This window comes from Episyrphus balteatus, chromosome 1 (genome assembly GCF_945859705.1).
Source record: "Episyrphus balteatus chromosome 1, idEpiBalt1.1, whole genome shotgun sequence".
In the NCBI taxonomy this organism is placed as follows: Eukaryota; Metazoa; Arthropoda; class Insecta; order Diptera; family Syrphidae; genus Episyrphus; species Episyrphus balteatus.
Genome location: NC_079134.1, coordinates 90,829,599 through 90,851,461, shown reverse-complemented (window position 1 = coordinate 90,851,461; position 21,863 = coordinate 90,829,599). Strand labels below are relative to the sequence as shown.

At 37.3% G+C, this 21,863-nt stretch overlaps 2 protein-coding genes across 2 annotated transcripts; both read left to right on the top strand.

The window, feature by feature from the left end:
• The first annotated feature begins 9,623 nt into the window (after positions 1–9,623).
• On the top strand, positions 9,624–10,832 carry LOC129908398 (uncharacterized). Its single transcript, XM_055984859.1, has one exon. The coding sequence runs from the start codon at positions 9,624–9,626 to the stop codon at positions 10,830–10,832; it is 1,209 nt and encodes a 402-aa protein (XP_055840834.1).
• A 6,042-nt stretch (positions 10,833–16,874) lies between these two features.
• LOC129908387 (uncharacterized protein K02A2.6-like) lies at positions 16,875–19,284 on the top strand. The gene is made up of 2 exons (XM_055984847.1): positions 16,875–17,607; positions 19,157–19,284. The coding sequence occupies exons 1-2, from the start codon at positions 16,875–16,877 to the stop codon at positions 19,282–19,284; spliced, it is 861 nt and encodes a 286-aa protein (XP_055840822.1).
• Positions 19,285–21,863: the final 2,579 nt, after the last annotated feature.

Below are 21,863 nucleotides of genomic sequence, written 5' to 3'. Positions count from 1 at the left end.
AAATTTTTAATTTTTTTTTTATATTGAACCAATATTGTTTTAACTTTTTGATTGCATATATTAAATATTATTTATGCAAAGTAAAACGAATATATTTAACAACAGTTCGAATATAAAATAAAATTTGTTCAATTGTACTTAATCTATAGAATTATCAGTCATATAGACTAGGGTGTGTCACTTTTGTATGGCCGAAAAAAGTACCCAAATTTTGCAATGTTATAGTGGTCAAAAGTTTTATTCGGGTCTAAGGTAAAAAAAAATATAATATCGTTCGTCTTTGGCTCGCTCAAATCGGTTGAAGTTGTTAGGAAAAAACGATTTTATATGAAAAAATTATTTTTTTCTTCGCATATTATTTCGCAGCTTCTTTACTAAGTGTTCAATTAAAACAAATATAAGCTTAAAAGTTTTTTCTTTTAAAGATATATATTTAATTAATTTGTTTTTGTATTCAAACGGCGCAGTAAAAAAAAAAAAACATATATATAAAAAATCTCTAAAAATTCAAATTTCTTCGATTTCTCCCTATATTTAGAGCGAGCCAAAGATATTAATTAAAATGAAAATTGTAAACGCAGGATTTATTTTTGATAAGTAATGCAACTTTTAAAAGCTATTACATTTGAAAATTCCATACTTTAGCATTTTGACACACCCTAATATAGACTCTATTTTACTTATATGTTTTAACAGTAATTTTTTTTTTTCAATCAAGCCCTGCTACCAAACTTATGTATAATCCTTACGGCCATATTATTTACTAGTTTTAAAAATACATCTGGTTGTAAAGTGAAGTATAACAACGCTGAGTTATTGTAAAACACAAACATACTGCACACTGACGTTTTAATCCATCTTGCCTAGCAACAGTCAGTCGTCATTCCACAGCCTCGATCTTAACATCTTGTTAAATTAACTTTGAATCATATATAAACACTTAATTATAACGTTATCCAATAAATGAACTATAGTATAAGTAAATTACACGCATTATCGTCTTTCTTTTGGTTATAACATTTGGCGACGAGATTACAGTTTTTCTCTCGAAACAAAAAAAAAAAAAAACAACATCTGTGTACGTGTGTCATATGACGATTTTATAGAATCGGTCGTTTATTAAAATTTTAATCGAGAATTGTCACATCACGTGTCAAGGTTAAATATATGTAAAGAGATCGTAGGACATGGATAAAGAGCAGCTTAAGGAATTGCTTAATCAGCAGTTAAATTTCTTTACTACTTTAATGAACTCTCAAAGGGATTGGATGGAGAAGTTAACCAAACCAAGTTCTTCAGCGGTGGTAGGACAAACTCTTTCACCGCCATCTTTTCATCAGTACCAAAAAGATAAGCACCATTGGGAATCGTACTTGCTACAACTTAAACAGCATTTCTCCGCATACTCCGTAGATGACGACACGCTACAAAGAGCTTTCTTCCTCTCCTGGGTAGGTTCCGATATTTTTGAATTGTCTCAGAAATTATTGGGCGACAAACTTGAACAGAAATCATTTAAGGAGATTACTGTTGCATTGTCGGATCATTTTAAGCGAAATGTTCACATTCATCCTGCCAGGTACGAGTTTTTTTTAAAGCTAAGATGGGGGAAAGCCAGAGCTATGCAGATTGGAATGCCGAATTACTGGGAATCGCTCGCAATTGTAAGTATATGTGCTCTAAATAAGACTGCCGTCAAGAGTTTGTGGATGAATTACTTCGCGATACCATTGTAATTAATACCCCGCACAATGCTGTTTGCACCGCCACGGTACAAAAGTCTGACCCTTCCCTTATGGATGTACTGTTGATAACAGATGCATATGAAACTACCAAAAATATAGTTAATGTGCTGAAAAATGCAAAAGTACAAAACTCACAGCAGGAAATATTCCGTATAGAGACAGGCAAAATGGGTAAAGGAAGTTTTGTATCGGGAGGTAAAGGCAAAGCACGAGTCCAGCCAACTGAAATGGTTAAATCATGTCCGCGTTGTGGGGTAGAACATAATAGAGACTGTTGCAAATTTCAGCATGCTGAATGTTACAGCTGTAACGGTACGGGCCACATCGCGTCAGTTTAAGAGTAAGAAAAATGATAAGAACTCATATAGAAGGGACCGGTATCGAAACAGACACTCAGCTAACGGGTCGCGAAAAACGGAAAACATTGAAACGATTGACAGTCACATGTTTGATTTTATTAACGTTGTTGAACCGGTTAATCAAGAAAAAACTTAAGTAAATGAAGAAAAGTGTTTTTTACAAAACGAGCCTGTTCGAATTGGCAATAAAATGATTTTAAAAATTAAGGCCAATTTGCTCATACTAGTCATAAATTTTAATCTTAGCTAGGTCGAACATAACTCTTATGTTTTATTTAGTTTATTCTAAGTTGCTAAAAAATATTTATGTTCAACTTAGCAATGATTTACTTTCATGCGAGAAATCGCTGAGAACTTCAAATTAATTTGTCAAATCAATAAAAACGTCAGTTTGTTTTATTTCTTTTTTTTGAGAAAATTTATCAAAAATATTGTGAAAAATGCCTTTGAATTACTTGAAAAAGGTGAAAATAGTGAAAGTCTAACAGAATTGGTGTTAAATTTAATAAATGAATTAATTTTATCGAATGTGTATGTGTTTTGTGAACGTATGTGTGTGTCAAAATTAATATTGAAAAAAAAACAACAAAAGGGTGAACATTCTCTTAAAATTTTGTTCAGTGAATTTTTGCATTAGCATTTTGCAGATGGTTACAACTTAAAAAAGTAAGTTAACTAATAATACTATACTTAGTTTTTGTTCATTTTGGTAACATGGCATCATTTTTTAAGCTGAATTCTCCCTTTTTTATCAAATAAATGTGCTTAAGTAGAACATAAACTACTTGAGTTGACATCAAATTGATTGCTTTAACCGTTTAGAAGATATTCGTATCCAAATCACAATGCATGCGGGTCATAAGAAAACTATTGAAATCAGTGGGCATTGGTTTGGATTCGAATATCTTCTAAACGGTTAAAGCAATCAATTTGATGTCAAAGAATTATTTGTAGAACGTTTAAGCTTCTACAAGAATATATCTTGCTAATTTGAAAATAATAATTTTTCAGTGAACTGGAAAATTTTTAAAAGTACAAAATGTTTTTATAATTTTTTTTAACTTTGACCTCGAATATCTTTAGAATGGTAAGATTAATGAAAAAAATTAATAAGACCTTTTTTGTGGAGTAATCAATTTCCTACAAGAATATGTCTTGCGCGTTTGATGATAATAATTTTTCAATTTGTTACGAAATTAAGAACAAAAAACGAATTTTTAAAAATTTTTTCGATTTTTGGACCTCAAATATCTATTAAACGGTAAGATAAACGAAAAAAGTGTATAAGGCCTTTTTTGTAGAGCGTTCAATTTCAATTTGGTGTGTATATTCTAGAGGTGTCTAGCAATCGATTTTTCGGAGTACCAAATCAAAAAAATGAATTTCGATTTTTTTTGACCCACCCTAATATATATTTATAATTCAATATAATTCATAATTTTATACTATATTTAATACTTTAAAAATATTATACTTAAGATTTTCTTACAATTTAGTATTTATTTTACGGTGCGCAACAAAGAAAAAAGAATGAACTCGTGGCAAATGGTGAAATCAGGAAACAAGATGGCGGCGGTCAACTTTTTTTGACAATTGCTAGCCGCACACTAGGCGTTGCCAGGTTTGGCAACACTGCCCCCTGGTAAGCTGGTTCCTGAATCTGGCTTTCCATCATCGCCAAACCTGCCAACATCTAGAATAGCTAGCCTGGCTGTTGGTCTGCTATAGACACCGTTTTTTGTTTTCACGACCGCACTCCTTACTATGCCATCTTTACCAGGGTTGGTTTTGATAATGAGGCCTTTGGGCCAAGTGTTTCTTGAGCAAGCTGGGTCGGCTATTATTACGACATCATCAACGCTTACTGACTTAGGTGTTGAGAACCATTTTGTTCTTTTAGTAAGGTCTGGCAGATAATCGTCCACCCATCGTTGCCAAAATCGGTTAGCATATTGCTCGCTGATGTGCCAATTCTTTCGGAGTATAGCTGAATCATCCGTAATCTCTCCTGCCAGTTTGTCACCGTTGGAGGTTCCCAACAAAACATGATTCGGGGTCAATGCTTCGTCTTCATCGCTATTTATTGGAACATAAGTAAGGGGTCGTGTATTTATTATTTTCTCTACCTCAGACATCATTGTACCTAAAAGCTCATCGGAAGGGTTTCTTGTGGGGGATATATGACTAAGAGTAAATTTTACGGAACGAAACAATCATTCCCAGCCCCCCCCCCCCATGTGTGGTGATAACGGTGGATTAAAATTCCACTTAAGATTTGGTCTAACGAAGGCGGTAACTATTTTATCGATGTCGATCTTGTTCACTGCTTCTTTTAGTTCTACGCTTGCACCTCGAAAGTTGGTCCCATTATCACTAAGTATTTCGAGCGGCCAACCTCTTCTTTCAATGAAACGTTTGATAGCCATTATGCAAGAGTCTGCAGACAAGCTCGAAGCTATTTCGATGTGCACAGCTCGCACTGTAAGGCAAGTAATTAACACCCCAGCGTTTTTCTGAACGTCTCCCAATTTTTACATAGAGTAGTCCAAAATAGTCTATCCCTATAAAGGAAAATGGTCTTGTAAAGGTTTGAAGTCGTGCGTGTGGTAGGTCACCCATAAGCGGGGATTCGGGGATGCACCGGTTGTTCATACAATGAAAGCTTTGAGTCTAATACTACTCCAAGATCTGTAAAGCTAGACAAAATACATAAATCAGAGGAATTAAAGTTATATTTATGGACAAACCAGTTATTCTTACGCGTAAATCACATTGACAATGTTGACATTTAGGAATTATACTTCTCAATAAGACGCGAAGTTTAGGTATATAGAATCTCTGGCGGATTTCGTTAATGACTGTTTCGTTATTCTTGTGACAGAATCATTCGAGGCAGTCGACAACAATTAGACGGATTATGCTGTGTTCTCTTGGTAAAATTATAGGACGTTTTGTGCACAGAGGTACTCCCGATACTGCATCTATCCGTCCTCTCATTCGCAAGACTCCTTTGTCGTCCAGATATGGAGAAAGTTTGCAGATTGGACTCGATGTGCAGACGACAGTTATTTGGGTTTTGCTGTATTTCAAAGTAGCAATTTCTTCAGAAAATAGTTCACTTTGGCACATCCTCATTGAATAACATTCTGTTCGGTGTCTCTTCTAGGATTCCTCCAACTCTGAATGCAACGAACTGTTTGTACTTACGGTGGTCTGAGTTAATCCAGCTAAGGACAGTTCGGGAATCAGACCAAAAGTATTTTTCTGATATTTCGACTGAGTGACCTTCTGTTATCATCCGTGCTAGTTTCGTACCCAAAACGGCTGCCTCCAGCTCTAGTCTCGGGATCGATATTGACTTTAATGGTGCAACTTTTTTTTTAGAGCAAACCAGAGAACATTCGATAGCTCCGCCCTTTGAAACTCGAAAGTACCCGACTGCTGAATATGCCTTCTTGCTAGCATCTACGAATATATGGAGCTGCAAAGAATAGTTTCCCTTAAACGACAGTTTCAAAGTGTATGGTCTTTGGATAGGGATTCCTTTGATGGATGGTATAACGGCTCGCGTACACCAAATCCGTCATCGGCCGAATTATAGTCGGGCGTTGTCGGTCGAACTCGGCCGATAGAACCAAGCACATAGAAAGAAAAGAGAGTGCGTACACCACTGAAAGTGACATCGTCCGTTGACGTACGTTGACGCCCGATAATAACCGATCAACCGGCATAATCCGAACTTGTTTGGATTTTTCGTCCGTTGTCGGGTTGATTTATACATAGATATTGCTAAAAGCCTTTTCTTTGCAAAAATTGGCGGTATGAATTTTCAAAAATATAAATTTCTTCAAAATATTCCATTGAAAACAATTATTATATGCACTTCAAGTTTCACAAAGTCAGAATACAGACCGGCAGCGACGTCCTAGACCGGAAGCAGTGTATGCAGACGATCGTCCGAGAAAGTAGTCCGAGTAGTTCCGACCCGATGTCGGCCGATAATTCGGTTTTAGTGTACGCGAACGGTAAGGCTTTTCCACGTGCACCATTTTTCATAATGTTGAGGTAGAATTTTCTGATCCCATTCAATGCCTGAGCTCCAGACATCTTGCAAAAGAATTTTAAGAAATATTAGAAAATTCGCTATTAATGCCAATGGGTCTAATATGGACATGAGTACTCTACGCATCTCCCTCTTGGTAGGCCAAGCATTTTCAAGCAAAAGGTTATATTTCAAATTGTGCATTCTTATTGCGAAGGAAAACGAATCAGATCTAGGGGACCACCACAATCCAAGATTTTTTTCGGAACCGGGAATAATTTGTTGACTACCTTCAAAATGATCGTAATTTGCTGCTCTCTCTTTGACGCTTACGAGTACCTTTGCCGAGTTCGACATCAAATTCCGTATATAGAACCCTGCGTCGTTATGTATAGCTATTACTTCTTTTGCCGATTGTATTGCTTCTTCCTCGTAGTCTACACTGTCGAAATAGTCATCGACATAGTGTCTTTCGGTAATGCCCTGTACTGCGCGGGGATACTTGGCTTTAAAGTTGTTTGCATTCAGATTCTTAACGAACTGGGCACAAAAGGGTGAGCATGATGAACCGAACGTCATAACTTACATGATATACTCTTCAACTCTATTTGTAGTCTTGTTTCGCCATAGGAAGCGTTGGGGGTGTTGGTCGCTTTTTCTTATGTTCACCTGGTGAAACATCTCTTTTATGTCGGCGCATATTGCGATTCTGTGCTCTCTGAATTTAAAAAGGACCGAGGGTAGAGAAGGAACAATGTCCGGACCAGAAAAGAGCATTGAATTTAATGAGATGTTATCCACGCATGCAGCCGCATCCCATACCATTCTCACCTTTTCAGGTTTATTAGGATTTGTGACTGGAAAAACTGGAAGATACCAAACTGGTGAAATTTCGCTTCGGAGCTCTTTTTTTGTAAGTTTTCTAGCGTATTGTTTTCTGACGTATATACTTATTATACAATTCTACGTCTTTGGACATTTTCTTCTCAAGGCATATCAGTCGGCGCTCAGCCATCTGGCGGCTATCGGGCATTTCTTTGTTGTCCAACTTCCATAAGAGCGAAACAACGTAGTGTTTTGCTTCTCGATATATGCTCTTCTCAAGAATTTATATTGCCGTTTCGTCGTCATGTGATCGTATAGTCTTCATTGTGTTTAGCCCCATGGTATCTATGGCAATGTAGTTCTTAAAGAGTTCACTCAAGTTCTTGTCTTCATTTTGTTGGCATTCACAAATATGAAAGTTTGCAAAGCTATGACGGCGATTGCATGATTTATCATCGCGTGTACATGGGCCATAAATACTCCAGCCCAGCCGAGTTTTAGATGCTATTGGCTGGTTTTCATTTCCCTCTTTTGATTCCAATAAGTAAGTGAGGTTTTGCTTCGAAATATGTTTCTATAGGGAGGCCATTTAGATATGAGTATTTGCTTGACAATTGTTCTACGTCAACGGATTGATTTGGGAGATCAAGATGACTCACCGTCCGTAGGTTAATTTTATATCTTTTATCAGTAGAAGAAGATTAGATTTCTAACTTTATTTTCTGCGAGCTGTTTTCTGTGCGATGCGTGACGTCCACTTCAAGTATAACGGTTGCAACTCTCCTTTAGCATTCAATTCTCTTGCGAGGTCTTCAGCAATAAGCGATATTAACGAACCATCAATCGTCTAGGAAAGCGAAAGTTTTTATTTCTTTATTGAGAAGAGAATGCTTGTATAGTAGTTCTTATGAAATAGATTTGTCTGCTGGCTTACTGTCATCTGATCTCTATGGCCATTTGCAGCATTATGGAGCATTTTATGGTGTTTGTAAATTCAGCCGTTTATGCCGCACGCTTTGTCTATGTAGCATCTTTTTCTTCCGTGAGCTCGGAGACAGGTTCTGCAAATCGAGGACCGTTTAACAGCATCCCATCTTTCTTTGAGGTTCATGTTTGCGAATTCCTCACAATGCTCTACAGTTCTGCAATCCTGTTGACAAATAAGGCAGTTAAGTACATTTGTACTTGAAGATTTTTGATGAATATTTAGCACTGCTCTAGATGATCTCTTCCCTGGTTTATTTGTTGCCTTAGGGCCAGTTGTACAAATACTTAATCCGGGGTTCAGCAACTTTTATCTTCTGAATTCCGTGGTAAAATCGATCTTTAGCACTGGTTCTAGGTGCATATAGGTTGAAATAGCTCAATCCATCCTTGAACCAAAGTTGATCCACTGCTAATCCGCCGAAATCGGCGAGTTAAATTCCTGATCCGAGGCTGAACCACGTTTGTACAACTGGCCCTTAATGCTGTTTAGTGGAGTAACTATAGAAGCAGAATACGCCTTGTCTGCCAACCATGAACTGTAACTTGAGATATCGACGTCGCTCACGGTTCTAGAGTAGTGTCCCCAATCCAAGCGAAGGATCGGTGGTAGTTTATCTAGCAGGCTTGGGTCAGCCAGATGTTTGTGTAAACCTGTTGCCATCATAACACAACATATATTTTCAATTGTCAGAGAAAACTTAATGATCGATTGAAGCTTATCTTCCCGTATTGGTGGCTCATTACGCATTTTATCAACTAAGTTGTCAATTGTGACATCGAAGCGGCCATATAAACGAGTAAGGGTGTTAATGACTCCAGGAACTTGATCCGGAATGAACAATCTGAATTTAACATTTTCCAGGGCTTCACCTTTTAAACAGCTTTGCAGTCTCTGAAGATTGTCCGAGTTTGTATAGCCACACGCAGGCGTTGTACTGTTGCACCAGCTGATAAACATTGACCAATCCTCTGGGCGACCACTAAAAAGAACTTGTCCCTTGACCATTACATGTCGTGCTGCCATTTGCGCCTTTGTAGGTACGAACTCCTCAGCACGCAAAACCTTCTACCGGTGACACTGGAGTCGAGCCACGCTCGTGAGCGAACGCATTTTGTTTTTTATTTCCATTCTCTAATTGGCCGGTGTCGCTATCAGACGTATCGATTTCTAATTGGCGTAACATTGTATACTTTTTCTCCCTCTGCTCTTGATCCCTCTGCTCTTTCAAGCGTCTTTCCTCTTCTAATTGTTCGAGGATAAGTGCACGTTGTTTCACCATTGATGCTTTACGTTTATTAGAAGTCATTGGACATGATTTATTAACACCAGACATACTTTCTTGATCGTTTGCATTGGGATCGACAGGTTCGATTAGCTTCCCAAACAAACGACAGGTTCATTTGTTTGGGAAGCTAATGCGGGGTTCGGAAGTGGTGCACCTCCGGAGTTTTCGGTGCTCAATTGTATACATTTAGGACAGTTTCAATCTTTGTCCTCAATGTCCACGTTCAAACCTACACATTGGGAGGAAGAAAACCATCTGTTAGCAGATGAGGGGGCAATGGTCCCCATCTGTTAAACTCAAAATGAACAGACGCGGGATCACTAAGCTAGCCCAAATTAACCTCCATCACGCAAAAGCGGCATCAGCCGTCCTGGTAAGAATGTTTGCAAAGGAGAATTTAGGGCTAGCACTGATCCAAGAACCCTGGACCTACAAAGGTCAGGTAAGAGGTCTAAATAGTAGTAACTCTGATTTAATATGGGACACGAGGCACGACTCGCCCAGAGCTTGCATAAAAATAAGAAATAATATAAAATTTATATGTCATTCAGAATTTATGACGAGGGATCTGGTACCGATCCAGACCCAAATTGAGTGTGATGGTATACCTCAAACGATTGTTGTTGCGGCGGCTTACTTCCCAGGTGACGAAGACAACATTCCACCGACGGAGGTACAACGGCTGGTCGATTACTGCAAAAGTAACAAACTACCATTGCTTGTGGTTTGCGACGCAAATGCGCATCACACAGCATGGGGTAGTACCGACATAAACAGAAGGGGTGAGTACCTTTTAGATTTTATATTGGAAAAATGTCTAGATATTTATAATGTGGGCAACACTCCCACTTTCGTAACTAGAATTAGAAAAGAAGTCCTAGACATAACGTTTGGAACTTCTAACTTAGGTCGGCTGGTAGAAGGTTGGAGAGTATCCAATGAACCTTCCTTGTCTGATCATAGAATAATTACATTCTCAATAACACGCCTTCTCACAGAGAACACCTCTGGAAGGAATCCTAAGAAAACCGACTGGAATCTTTATAAGAGTGTGGTACAAATCAATCTTGAAAGAATCGGTCCGGCTAGAACGACTAAAAGTCACCTTGAACCATATGGTCAGGTTAATGAGTTTAGTGGAGCAATCAATGAGGCATTTGAACTCAGTTGTCCCATTAAACCAATCAAAAGTCAGAGAGATTGTCCTTGGTGGTGCAAAAATCTGTCGAAACAAAGATCAAAGGTACGTAAACTGTTCAATGAGGCAAAAAGAACTGGGGAGTGGGAAGGTTATACGGCAGAGTTGACAATTTACAACAAAGAAATCAGAAAAGCAAAAAGAAATAGTTTTGTGAGTTTTTGTGAAAATAGTACCGCTACTCCAGTTGCAGCGAGACTACACAAGGCTCTAGCGAAAGACAAGACCATAAAGTCGATAGCGCTTAGATACAATGATGGTAGCTTTACTGAAAATGAAGAACAAAGGTCGACTCTGCTACTTAACACTCACTTCCCAGGATCGCTTCCAATGACAGGAAATGTTATAGAAAGTACAACTTTCAAACCTAACAAAACAGACTGGAAGTAAGCTACAGCTATCTGTTCAGGCAAAAGAATTGACTGGGCGATAAACACCTTTCAACCTTTTAAGTCACCAGGTGTCGATGGTATCTTCCCTGCTCTACTTCAAAAAGGGGCGGAAGACCTGATGCCGTACATTATTAGCATACTTCGTAGTAGCATGGCACTTGGGCATGTGCCAAGCCTGTGGAGAAGAGCTAAAGTAATTTTTATTCCCAAAACTGGGAAAAAAGATACCATTCATCCAAAGTCATTCAGGCCAATTAGCCTGACATCATTTCTACTTAAGACTTTGTAGAAAGTAAAAGATAACTTCATTAGATCAGAAGTTTTAATAAATATGCCACTTAACCATCGCCAGCATGCTTACAGGGCAGGAAAATCTACGGAAACTGCCCTTTTCGAGCTAACAAATTCCATACAAAGAGCTTTGGATGCAAAAGAAACAGCCCTATGTGCTTTTCTAGACATAGAGGGAGCATTTGATAACACCTCTCAGGTCGCTGTAAACAAGCTCTTGAAAGGAAAAAAGTCCCTATCACTGTAGTGAGATGGATCAATGAAATGCTGAGCACAAGAACAGCTGAGGTAAGGGCAGGTCTTAATGTACAAACTATCATCACAACAAGAGGCTGTCCTCAGGGGGGGGGGTCCTTTCACCCTTACTTTGGAGTATTGTTGTTGATGAACTACTAGAAAATCTAACTTCCCTACTACGATGTCTCGGTTTTGCCGATGATATAGTAATAATAGCCAGTGGGAATTTGAAGAAACTCTTTGCGATATTATTCAAGGAGGATTGAAAAACATTCGGAAATGGTGTCTATCGGCAGGACATAACATCAATCCTACCAAGACAACAATTATACCATTTACCAAAAAAAGACTTCTTCCCCGTATGAAACCTATACGGTTAGCTGGATAAGTAATAGAAACACAGAAGGAGGTTAAGTATCTAGGTATCACACTAAACAGTAAACTCCTCTGGAACAAACACGTAGAAATAACCACTGGTAAAGCTACGAAAGCCTTAATGATTTGCAAAAGATTAGCAAGCAATTCATGGGGCTGCAAACCATACATCCTAAGATGGATGTACACTATGATGGTAAGACTTATAATTACCTATGGTGCGGTGGCTTGGCACAAAAGAACCGATCTTGCAACAACTAGGAAATCACTAGATAAAGTGCAAAGACTCGCATGTGTCTGCATCACCGGGGCTATGAGATGATGCCCTACAGCAGCAATGGAGGTTATTCTTGATTTAACTCCACTTCACCTTACTATTGAAAGTGCTGCTAAGGGAGCTATCATGAGATTTGCCAAGGAAGGAACGGGAGCTGGAAAATGCATAGGCAACAGAGAAAGAGAATTCCTGTCCGGATCCTCAGAAGAAAACTTCCTTGACTTTCCAAGAGATGCAATGGTCACAAATTATAACTTTGTGAAAAACTACAATATACATCTCAGTAGTAAAAAAGATTGGGTAGGTGAATCTATCAACTACTCTTTTAAAGAAAATACCATCAAATGGTACACAGACGGGTCGAGAACAGCGGAAGATACAGGGGCAGGCGTCTTTGGGCCTAGTACCAAACTCTCCGTGCCTATGGGTCAATCCCCAAGTATCTTTCAAGCTGAGGTAAATGCCGTTGTAAAATGTGCAGAAATAAACCTCGAATTAAATCACCGGAATAAAAACATTGCCATTATGTCTGATAGTCAAGCTGCCCCTAAAGCACTGAAATCCTACGAAATCAACTCCAAGCTTGTATTGGAGTGTATAGGAAAACTTAACGAACTTGGCAAAATAAACAAAGTCACTCTCCACTGGGTACCTGGGCACGTTGGTGTCCAGGGTAACGAGGAGGCGGACTCCTTAGCAAAAACGGGAGCAAATTCCCCTTTAATGGGACCCGAACCGTATTGCGGAATAGGAGAAAATGTCATTGAAAATAAAATAAAACTAGACGAGGAGTCCAGGAGAGAAAAAACTGGGCAGAACTACCAAAACTGAGACAATCGAAAATGCTCCTCGGGAACTTCAACCGAGAGCGTTTCAAATCATGTATCAGTCTAAGTAGGAACAATCTAAGGTTAATCACTGGGCTCCTCACGGGCCACTGTAAGTTAAGAAGGCACCTACATATTTTGGGCTTAGTAAATAGTGCAACATGTAGATTCTGTAGCGAAAAAGAAGAAACACCAGACCACATCCTGGGTAGTTGCAATGCACTAATACACCAAAGATTTAAACACATGGGTCGCTACCAAGTCGAAGAGGATAAATTGCACTCTTTGGAAATACCCCAAATAATCAATTTCATGAAAGGAATTAGGTTAGAGGAGTAGCTATAAAATGAGGTACAAACTCATTTAGCTTAAAAGGGGGTACAATAGATCTTACAGGTCGCAGTACATCTTACACCCCAAACATCAATCAATCAATCAACCTACACATTCGAAATGGTGCTAGTCGTTACAACTATCGCACTGGACCATATCTTCATTATCGGCGTTGGTACATGACTTACAATTAAATTCTTCTTTATCCCCCATTTTTCTTTACTTTTACTGAGCTTTTATAAAGGAACGCAGAGGTAGAGGATTATAATAAAATACTACGTTTTCTACTTGGACTTACCTTATGTTCTTGATAACTTCGTTGATTAGCATTGACGTCGGAGGCGATGAAGGATTTGATGCTGGCGGTGATACACTCGGTGCTTGCGTTGAACACTCGTTGCTGGCGGTGAAGGAATCGGTGCGATAGGCGTTAGCGTCTGGGGCAATGTAAGATTCGATGCTTGCGGTGATTCACTCGTTGCTTGCGATGAATACTCGTTGCTGGCGGTGAGGGAATCGATGCTTGTGACGTTGGCTGGATTGGTTTGATGCTGGGCGCTAGTCCAACTTCGTTTTATACAAACGAAGGCTAGCGATTCTTGGAAAACTGGTGTTGGATGGCGTGCGCTAATCCAACTTCGTTTTTTATAAACGGAGGCTAGCGATTCTTGGGTAACGGTTGGTGGAAGGAGCTTGCTAATCCAACTTCGTTATTACAAACGAAGGCTAGCGAATCTTGGAAAACTGTTGATGGAAGGAGCTTGCTAATCCAACTTCGTTATTACAAACGAAGGCTAGCGATTCTTGGATAACTGCGATGGATGACGTGCGCTAATTCAACTTCGTTTTTATAAACGAAGGCTAGCTATTCTGTTGGTATACGGATCTTGCTAATCCAACGAAGGCTAGCGATTCCCAAGGTAACAAGCTAATCCAACTTATATCGTTTGCTCTTTTAAATTGAATAAAAGATTGTTGCGGCTGCCCGTGGTAATAAATTGTTAGATTTCTCTTATTTGGATAAGAAACTTTTATTCCTAAAATATAGGTATAATATATCATCATCATCATCATATAATAAAACGGCGAGCATGGTTTTTGTGGTACAAAATACCGGGCCCACAAAAACCGAAGGGGCATAAATTATACACCGAACGAAAGAGAATGACGTCTAGAAGTGCAGAATCACTTTTTTTTTACTTTTTTTTTAACCGAAAAAATGAAATTAAACAAATTATAATTCGATATAAAAAAAAACAAAAACAACTGGAATATCTGTTGGAAAATTTCCAATCGACTGTACCTTTTTGTACTTTTTCACTTTTTGAGCCAATGTAGTTAGAGGTATAACTACAACGGCCACTTTTTGCAAAAAGTCAAAAAGTGAAAATTTTCAAACTCATTTTGTGGGAACTTTTGCGTCCACAAAATTAAAGATAATGATGCAGAAAGCTTATTTTTTGGTTTGAAAAACAATTTTTGTTGTTTTTTCCAAAAACAAATGGAGCTTGAAAAAAATAGGCTTTCTGCATAATTATTTTTAATTTTGTGGTCGGAAAAACTGTCACAAAATGAGTTTGTAAATTTCCCACTTCTTCACTTTTTAGGTCATTGTAGTTAAGGCTTAAAGACTTAACTACATACACCACTTTTTGAAAAAGTACAAAAGTGAAAATATTTTTTTTCTGGCTAGCGCAATTGTTTTGTGAAAAAGAGTATACAAATTGTTTTTTAGACCAAAAAATAAGCTTTCTGCATCATTAGTTTTAATTTTCCAGCCCGAAAAACTACACAAAAATGCATTTGAAAATTTTCACTTTTGTACTTTTTCACTTTTTGAGCCAATGTAGTTATACCTTAAGGCTTTAAAAGTATAACTACAATGGCCACTTTTTGCAAAAAGTCAGAAAGTGAATATTTTCAAACTCAATTTTTGACAGTTTTTCCGACCACAAAATTAAAAATAATTATGCAGAAAGACTATCTTTTGGTTTCAAAAACAATTTTTGTAGTTTTTTTCCAAAAATTTTTCCAAAAACAAATAGCGCTAGAATGAAATTAAAAAAAATTAATTTTGTAAATTTCCCACATCTTCACTTTTTAGGTCATTGAGTTATGACTTTAACATAAAAAAAACGTTGTCGTGCGACGTAGTTGGTGTGGTAAAGCCTTAAGAATTGATTTGTTTGTTTAAAAAATGTCGATTCTCACTTTCAAAGGGATGTTTTGCTTAAAATTTCACTGCCACACAGTACCACGGATTACCTTTTTACAACTGTATGCATTGAAGATCAACACCTGAATGCACCTTTAATAAAATGTGAGCCTATCTTTAATCTCTAATAAATATCTGAACGCATTAATTAAAATTTTCCTGGAAAACTGAATGGGGCTTTTCCAAGTGGAAAAGTATGTACTAGAAGAACTTCTTTCTCATTGGTCAACCTCCACTGGTGAAGAGGTAAACAAACATTTTTTCCAATGTTAATTACAACAAAAAAGCTATTTTTCAGTACAAAAAACGTTTCTTTACATCTTCACCAGCCCAGAAATGACATTTGCTAGAAGTTCCCCATACAACAAATTTTAACTGGAAGTGCGATAAAAAACGCCCTCTCCCTTCCGGAAATTTAAACTTCAACAAGTAAGACGAGAACCTGAAAATATATACATATGCAATGGTGTGAATGACAAATGTGAGTGAAATTGGTTGAATGATTGAATGATGGAATTTGAATTAATGGAACGTGAAACAGGTTGAATTGAATCGCAAAATGCAAGGTGCAAACACAATGCCCTTAAGTCGATTACACTTTGCATTTTCTTTTTCGATACTTTTTTTTACGTAGTTGAGCGTAGTTAAAACGTAGTTCAACAATATCTAAATCAGGTTTAAAATATATCAAAACGTAGGTATATTACATACTTATACTTATGTATTTTGTCTTCAAAAAGTGTAGTTAATCGCAAGAAAACAACAATAAATACTATAAAATATAAAGAAACTATTTTGGTATAATTGTGTTCAAAATTGTTGCAAATAAAAAAAAAATAAAGAAATTGGCACTCGAATTTCGAGGGCTGGGTCGGCTAGTATTTATAATTCAATATAATTCATAATTTTATACTATATTTAATACTTTAAAATTATTATACTTAAGATTTTCTTACAATTTAGTATTTATTTTACGGTGCGCAACTAAGAAAAAAGAATGAACTCGTGTCAACTTTTTTTGACAATTGCCAGCATCTTAGCTTCTAGCCGCACACTAGGCGTTGCCAGGTTTGGCAACATCATGAATTTAGTAGTATTTTTAAGAAGTCGTTGGGGTGCTGCAAACCCTTTAAAACTCTCCTTCAATTAAAATCTAACGCATCCTCAAAGTTTTTTAGAAGCCGTCCGATTCCGTTTTCTCAGATGGATGCCTTAAAGGAGGAAGTAGAACGCCTTGTAGCAGAGGGAATTGGAAACCAATTAAATTTAGTAATTCGGCAGCCCCAGTGGTTGTGGTTTTTGACAATTGCCAGCATCTTAGCTTCTAGCCGCACACTAGGCGTTGCCAGGTTTGGCAACATCATGAATTTAGTAGTATTTTTAAGAAGTCGTTGGGGTGCCGCAAACCCTTTAAAACTCTCCTTTCAATTAAAATCTAACGCATCCTCAAAGTTTTTTAGAAGCCGTCCGATTCCGTTTTCTCAGATGGATGCCTTTAAGGAGGAAGTAGAACGCCTTGTAGCAGAGGGAATTGGGAAACCAATTAAATTTAGTAATTGGGCAGCCCCAGTGGTTGTGGTTCCAAAGTCAGGCGGACGAGTTCGAATTTGTGGCGACTTCAAAGCATTAAACTCGCAGTTGGAGGTGGAACATGCGGTTATACCCGGAGTAGAAGAAATGCTTTTTAAGCTGCGGGGAGGCAAATTTTTCGCACCGATCAATCTTTCGGAGGCATACCTCCAGATGGAACTTGATGATGAGTCTAAAAAGTTTACGGTCATGAACACCGTCATGGAACTGTTCCAGTGTCAATGCTTGCCATTTGGTGTAGCAAGTGCCCCGGCCACATTTCAGCGGCTCCTCGAACAGGTAATTGCTGGCATTCGCCAGTGTGGCAATTATATTGATGATATTATTGTGGCAGCCAGTACGGCTGATGAGCTCTTGGAAATTTTACGAGAAATTTTTGAAAGGTTGAAGTTGTATGGTCTTGTTTGTAACCTTGCCAAATGTGTATTTTTACAAACAGAGATTGAGTTCTTACGCTATACGATAAGTGGGTCTGGAATAAGGCCGTCTGACTCAAAAGTAAAAGCGATCCAGGAGTTGTCACTACCCTCAAATCTGAAGGATATTCAGGCGTTTATGGGTAAAGTTACTTATTACAATAAATTCATCAAAAATGTATCTCAAATAAGTTCACCATTGAATAAGTTGCGTAAAAATGATACACTATATATTTGGGGCAAAGAGCAGGATTTAGCTTTTCAAAATTTAAATGTTAGTAAATGCAACACAATTAGCTCATTTTCGTAATGACACGCCCATAATCTTAGCGACAGATGCATCTTCCCATGAGATAGGAGCAGTGATTTCGCACGTCCTGCCTGATGGATCAGAGCTTCCCATTGCGCACGCCTCCAAGACCTTAAATATTCATCAAAAACGGTATAGTCAAATAGAAAAGGAGGCCCTATCTATCATTTATGGGGCCCAGAAATTTAACCAATACTTATATGGTCGGCTTTTCATTCTATTTACGGACCATAAGCCATTGGTCTCAATATTTAATCCTGAAAAAAATTTACCTATCTTTACAGCTCAAAGATTACAACGCTAGGCCTTATTCCTAATGGGTTATCTGTATAGCATACGGTATAAGCCTACAAACAAACACGGAAATGCGTATGCATGGTCACGGCTGCCAAAGGGGACGGATGACCACTTTGATGCCAGTGAATACTCTTGTATGCACGTTCGATTCGATGAAGTAACTGATGAATTTCCGCTGGATGCAGAGCAAATAGCTAGGGCCATGGCTATAGATCCCGTGCTTTCCAGAAGATATCGCGCACTTGGATAAAGCATTAAAACCATATTTTGACCGTAAATATTTTCTATCTTTAGAAAATAATATCTTTTTACTTCAGGCTGAACATGTTCGGGTGGTGGTTCCGAGGTCAGTCCATGTCAGGAGGCGAGCAGCAGGCCAAAGAAGGAGTATTCTTAGTGGCCGTCACCTGAGCATCCATGGCAACGTATTCATCTGGATTTTGCGGGGCCATTTCTTGGGCATATGTGGTTAATCTGCATCGATGCCTTTTCAAAGTGTCCGTTCGTCGTGAAAATATCCACTACGACATCAGCAGCCACTTTTTCGATTCTCCGAGGAATTTTTTCATTAGAACCACTGCCGGACACAATTGTTTCGGACAATGGTCGACAATTTTTTTAGAACAGTTTTGTTCTTTGAATGGTATCCAACATTTAACTTCCGCTCCCTTTCATCCCGCATCTAATGGGGAGGGGGAACGATTTGTGAGGACCTTCAAATCCTCATTTAAGAAGATCATAAATGGGCGAGATGATTTGAATACTGCTTTGTTAAATCATCTAACCACATTCAGATCCACACCGAGTCCAGTCACTGGGAAGTCATCTGCAGAAGTTTTACATGGACGACAACCTAAACTTCCACTTGCCTTGTTGTTTCCCAGCCAATCGAAGCAGCAGAAAAGTCGACAGTTAAGCCCTTTGCAGAAGATCAGCATGTCTGGGCCAAGAACTTTTCCAGAGGGCCAAAGTAGATCCTAGGTTCGATTTCTAAACAGCTTGGAAGGATGACATACCTTGTTAAAACGCCCTACGGAATGTTAAAGCGTCATCAAAATCAACTGAAATCTCAGCATTCACCTGAAGCTTACATTGGGCGTATTTCGCAAGTATAAATTCTGGTAATTCTAACGTTCCTTCAGTTTCTTCTGCAGCTAATCAAGAGGTGCCTAACGAATCTATACCAAGTAATAGCAGTAATGAAACCAAGTCTGATGGTTCACCTATAATGCAAACACCCAGACGTTCGGGCAGAGATCGCAGACCTGTTGTCAGTCATTGATGCCAGCTTAAAGATGGGAAGAAATGTAGTATAACAATACTGAGTTATTGTAAAACACAAACATACTGCACACTGATGTTTTAATCCATCTCGCCTAGCAACATGTTGCGTAGGCCATCGCGTTCGATTCAAAAAAAATAAACTTTAAGTCTCAACTCTTAACCCACCCTAAAACCTTCGAAACCATAAATGTCTTTAAATGTTTAGTACGTAGATACAAATTAGCGTACATATTGAATATGGCAATACAGATACCTATAAGGAACACACACCTACACACACACACACAAACTATAACGATTTCATCCCCTAAGTAAGGTCCTGATACTGTCATTTCTAATGCCCCACTTATTATCATTTTTTTGTCTCACAATCACTAAAACTCACTTGTAGCATACAGGGGGTAGTTAAGGGGTTGAATTTTAATAAAAAAAATTGATAAATGAAGCCGGACTGTCCTAAGCGGGAATCCTGAAAAGAAAAAAAGAAAAATGGTTAGACGAATGACGGATAGGGAGTTTCTGGTGGAAAATGTATCTTGAACAATCACTCAAGTAGAGTGGGTGTTTAGGAAACATTCCCCACCGTCAAACTTATCTTGAAGATCACTCGTTGCGTGGCAAATAGATTTATCCAGGGACTGAACTGGAACTGAAAACTGAAAAAGAAAAAAAAAATGTTAGGGTAGGCTCTGTATGAGGGAATAATCATAGACTTACCTGATAAGGGTAACAAAAAAATAATGTTTTGTTGACATCATGGGTTTATTTTATCATTTTTATTTTTGATTTACTATTGATTTTTTTATTATTTTATTTCTTTTTGTATATAATCCAAGGGAATTAAAAAAACAAAAAAAAAAAAGAGAGGTTTAACACACGCTAGAAATGTAAAATAAACTTAGAAATGTCAAAACGAAATGACAGGCACGACGAAATTAGGAAGAAAAGAGGAAAAGAAGATAAAAAGAAAGAAGCTCGATCTTTTTAACCCGTGGCAAAAAGCCGAACTAAAAGAGAAAACAAGCAAAGAAGAACGGAAGTTAAAATGCTTGCAGTTTGACTCAAAATCAAGAATCAAATTTATTATTTATGTGCAATATTAGATATAAGATTCAATTTATGGAGAAATAAGACTGATCGTGTTTGTTTGAATGTTTAATTAAGTAGTTTAGACAAATTTCTTATAGTTTTAGGCACAAAAGAAATATAAGTATTAAAAGTAGTAAAAGTACTATTACATACACTAACTTAAAACGAAGAGTGTGTGATGTAAGAAACTAAGAAACTGCTTGAAAAGGAAAGATCAATGTAGTTGTGGCGGGGTAAAAGAGCTTTTTCGTTTCCAAAGAATTTGGAAAAGAAGAAAAAAAGGATAATGAAAGAATAACGAAAGTGGGGAACTAGGGCATTGACCTCAGATGCATTTTTGGAATTAAAAATCATTTGATTGAAACAAGTGCAACCTAACATATGTTAGACTAGTGCTGTGTGCTACGATTATCGATTTTTATAGAAATCAGAAAAGAAGAAGAAAAAGTTTAAATTTTTTTGTGCGAATAAAAAAAGATTATACAGTGAGTAGTTTTTTTTTATGGATGATTTTTTTTATAATAATTTATTGCAAATAAATTAAATGTAAATTATTTAAATATAATAAAATTAGTTTTAACAAAATAATTTAAATAGAATCTGTGGGAACACAAAGGAGGGCCAAAGACAATTAAGTCGGCCAAGTGAGGGTGTCGGAATTCAAGAATTAAAAAAACAGAGGTATGTGTAGCAAATCCTTGAAATTCATTTTGAATTTTATTTAATAATAAAGGATATGCGTTGCTTAGGTTTAGGATTGGAACCAATTTAAATTCAAAGCCTGGCGAGACAAACGTGTATATACATATATACATATATATACAGTATAAATTCATAGATATACATATATATATATGCAGTCACAGAAAGGTTAGATTTACTATTATAACTATATATATTGAAATAAAATATTGAATAAAGTGATCTTCGTGATTAAAACAGGTTAAGAAGAAAAGATAAAAGTTTCACCTAGACCTCTGTGGGATTTTTATTTTTGGATACGGGTTTTGTGGCAAAGTGTACCGCTGGACAAAAAGGTACCGCTTAACATAAAAAGGTACCGCTTATTCATATGACTGTGAAAAGTCAAGGGCAGTCAAGGGCACAAGAATTAACATCCTTGGTTCCAGAAGATACATTTGTATCCGTGTTTTCTTTTAATAATTTAAATGAAATTCAATTTTTTTAATTATTTTTTTTTTAATCTTAAATTTTTTTGAGAAATTAAATTTTTTGCAATTTTTTTGATTTTTTTATGAAATGAAAAGGATTAATTGTCAAAAGAAAAGTTAAAGTGTTCAAAATAATTAAAGATACAAACAAATTAATCAAAAAAAAAAAAAATTAAATAAAAGAGTGAAATTAAAACAAAGACTACATATATAGAATATATACATACATATATATATAAATCAAAAAAAAAAGTAAAATCAGTGCGCGTGAAGGGTCAAGAATTAAGAACCCCAAAAATCCGTCATCCAGGAACGT

What these genes read in the sequence shown, in the direction of transcription:
- LOC129908398 (XM_055984859.1), top strand. Translation starts at nt 9,624, where the DNA reads ATGTTTGCAAAGGAGAATTTAGGGCTAGCACTGATCCAAGAACCCTGG.
- LOC129908387 (XM_055984847.1), top strand. Translation starts at nt 16,875, where the DNA reads ATGGATGCCTTTAAGGAGGAAGTAGAACGCCTTGTAGCAGAGGGAATT. An exon ending in TTCACCATTGAATAAGTTGC is followed by an intron (nt 17,608 to 19,156) that starts GTAAAAATGATA and finishes TTTCTTCTGCAG; the next exon opens with CTAATCAAGAGGTGCCTAAC.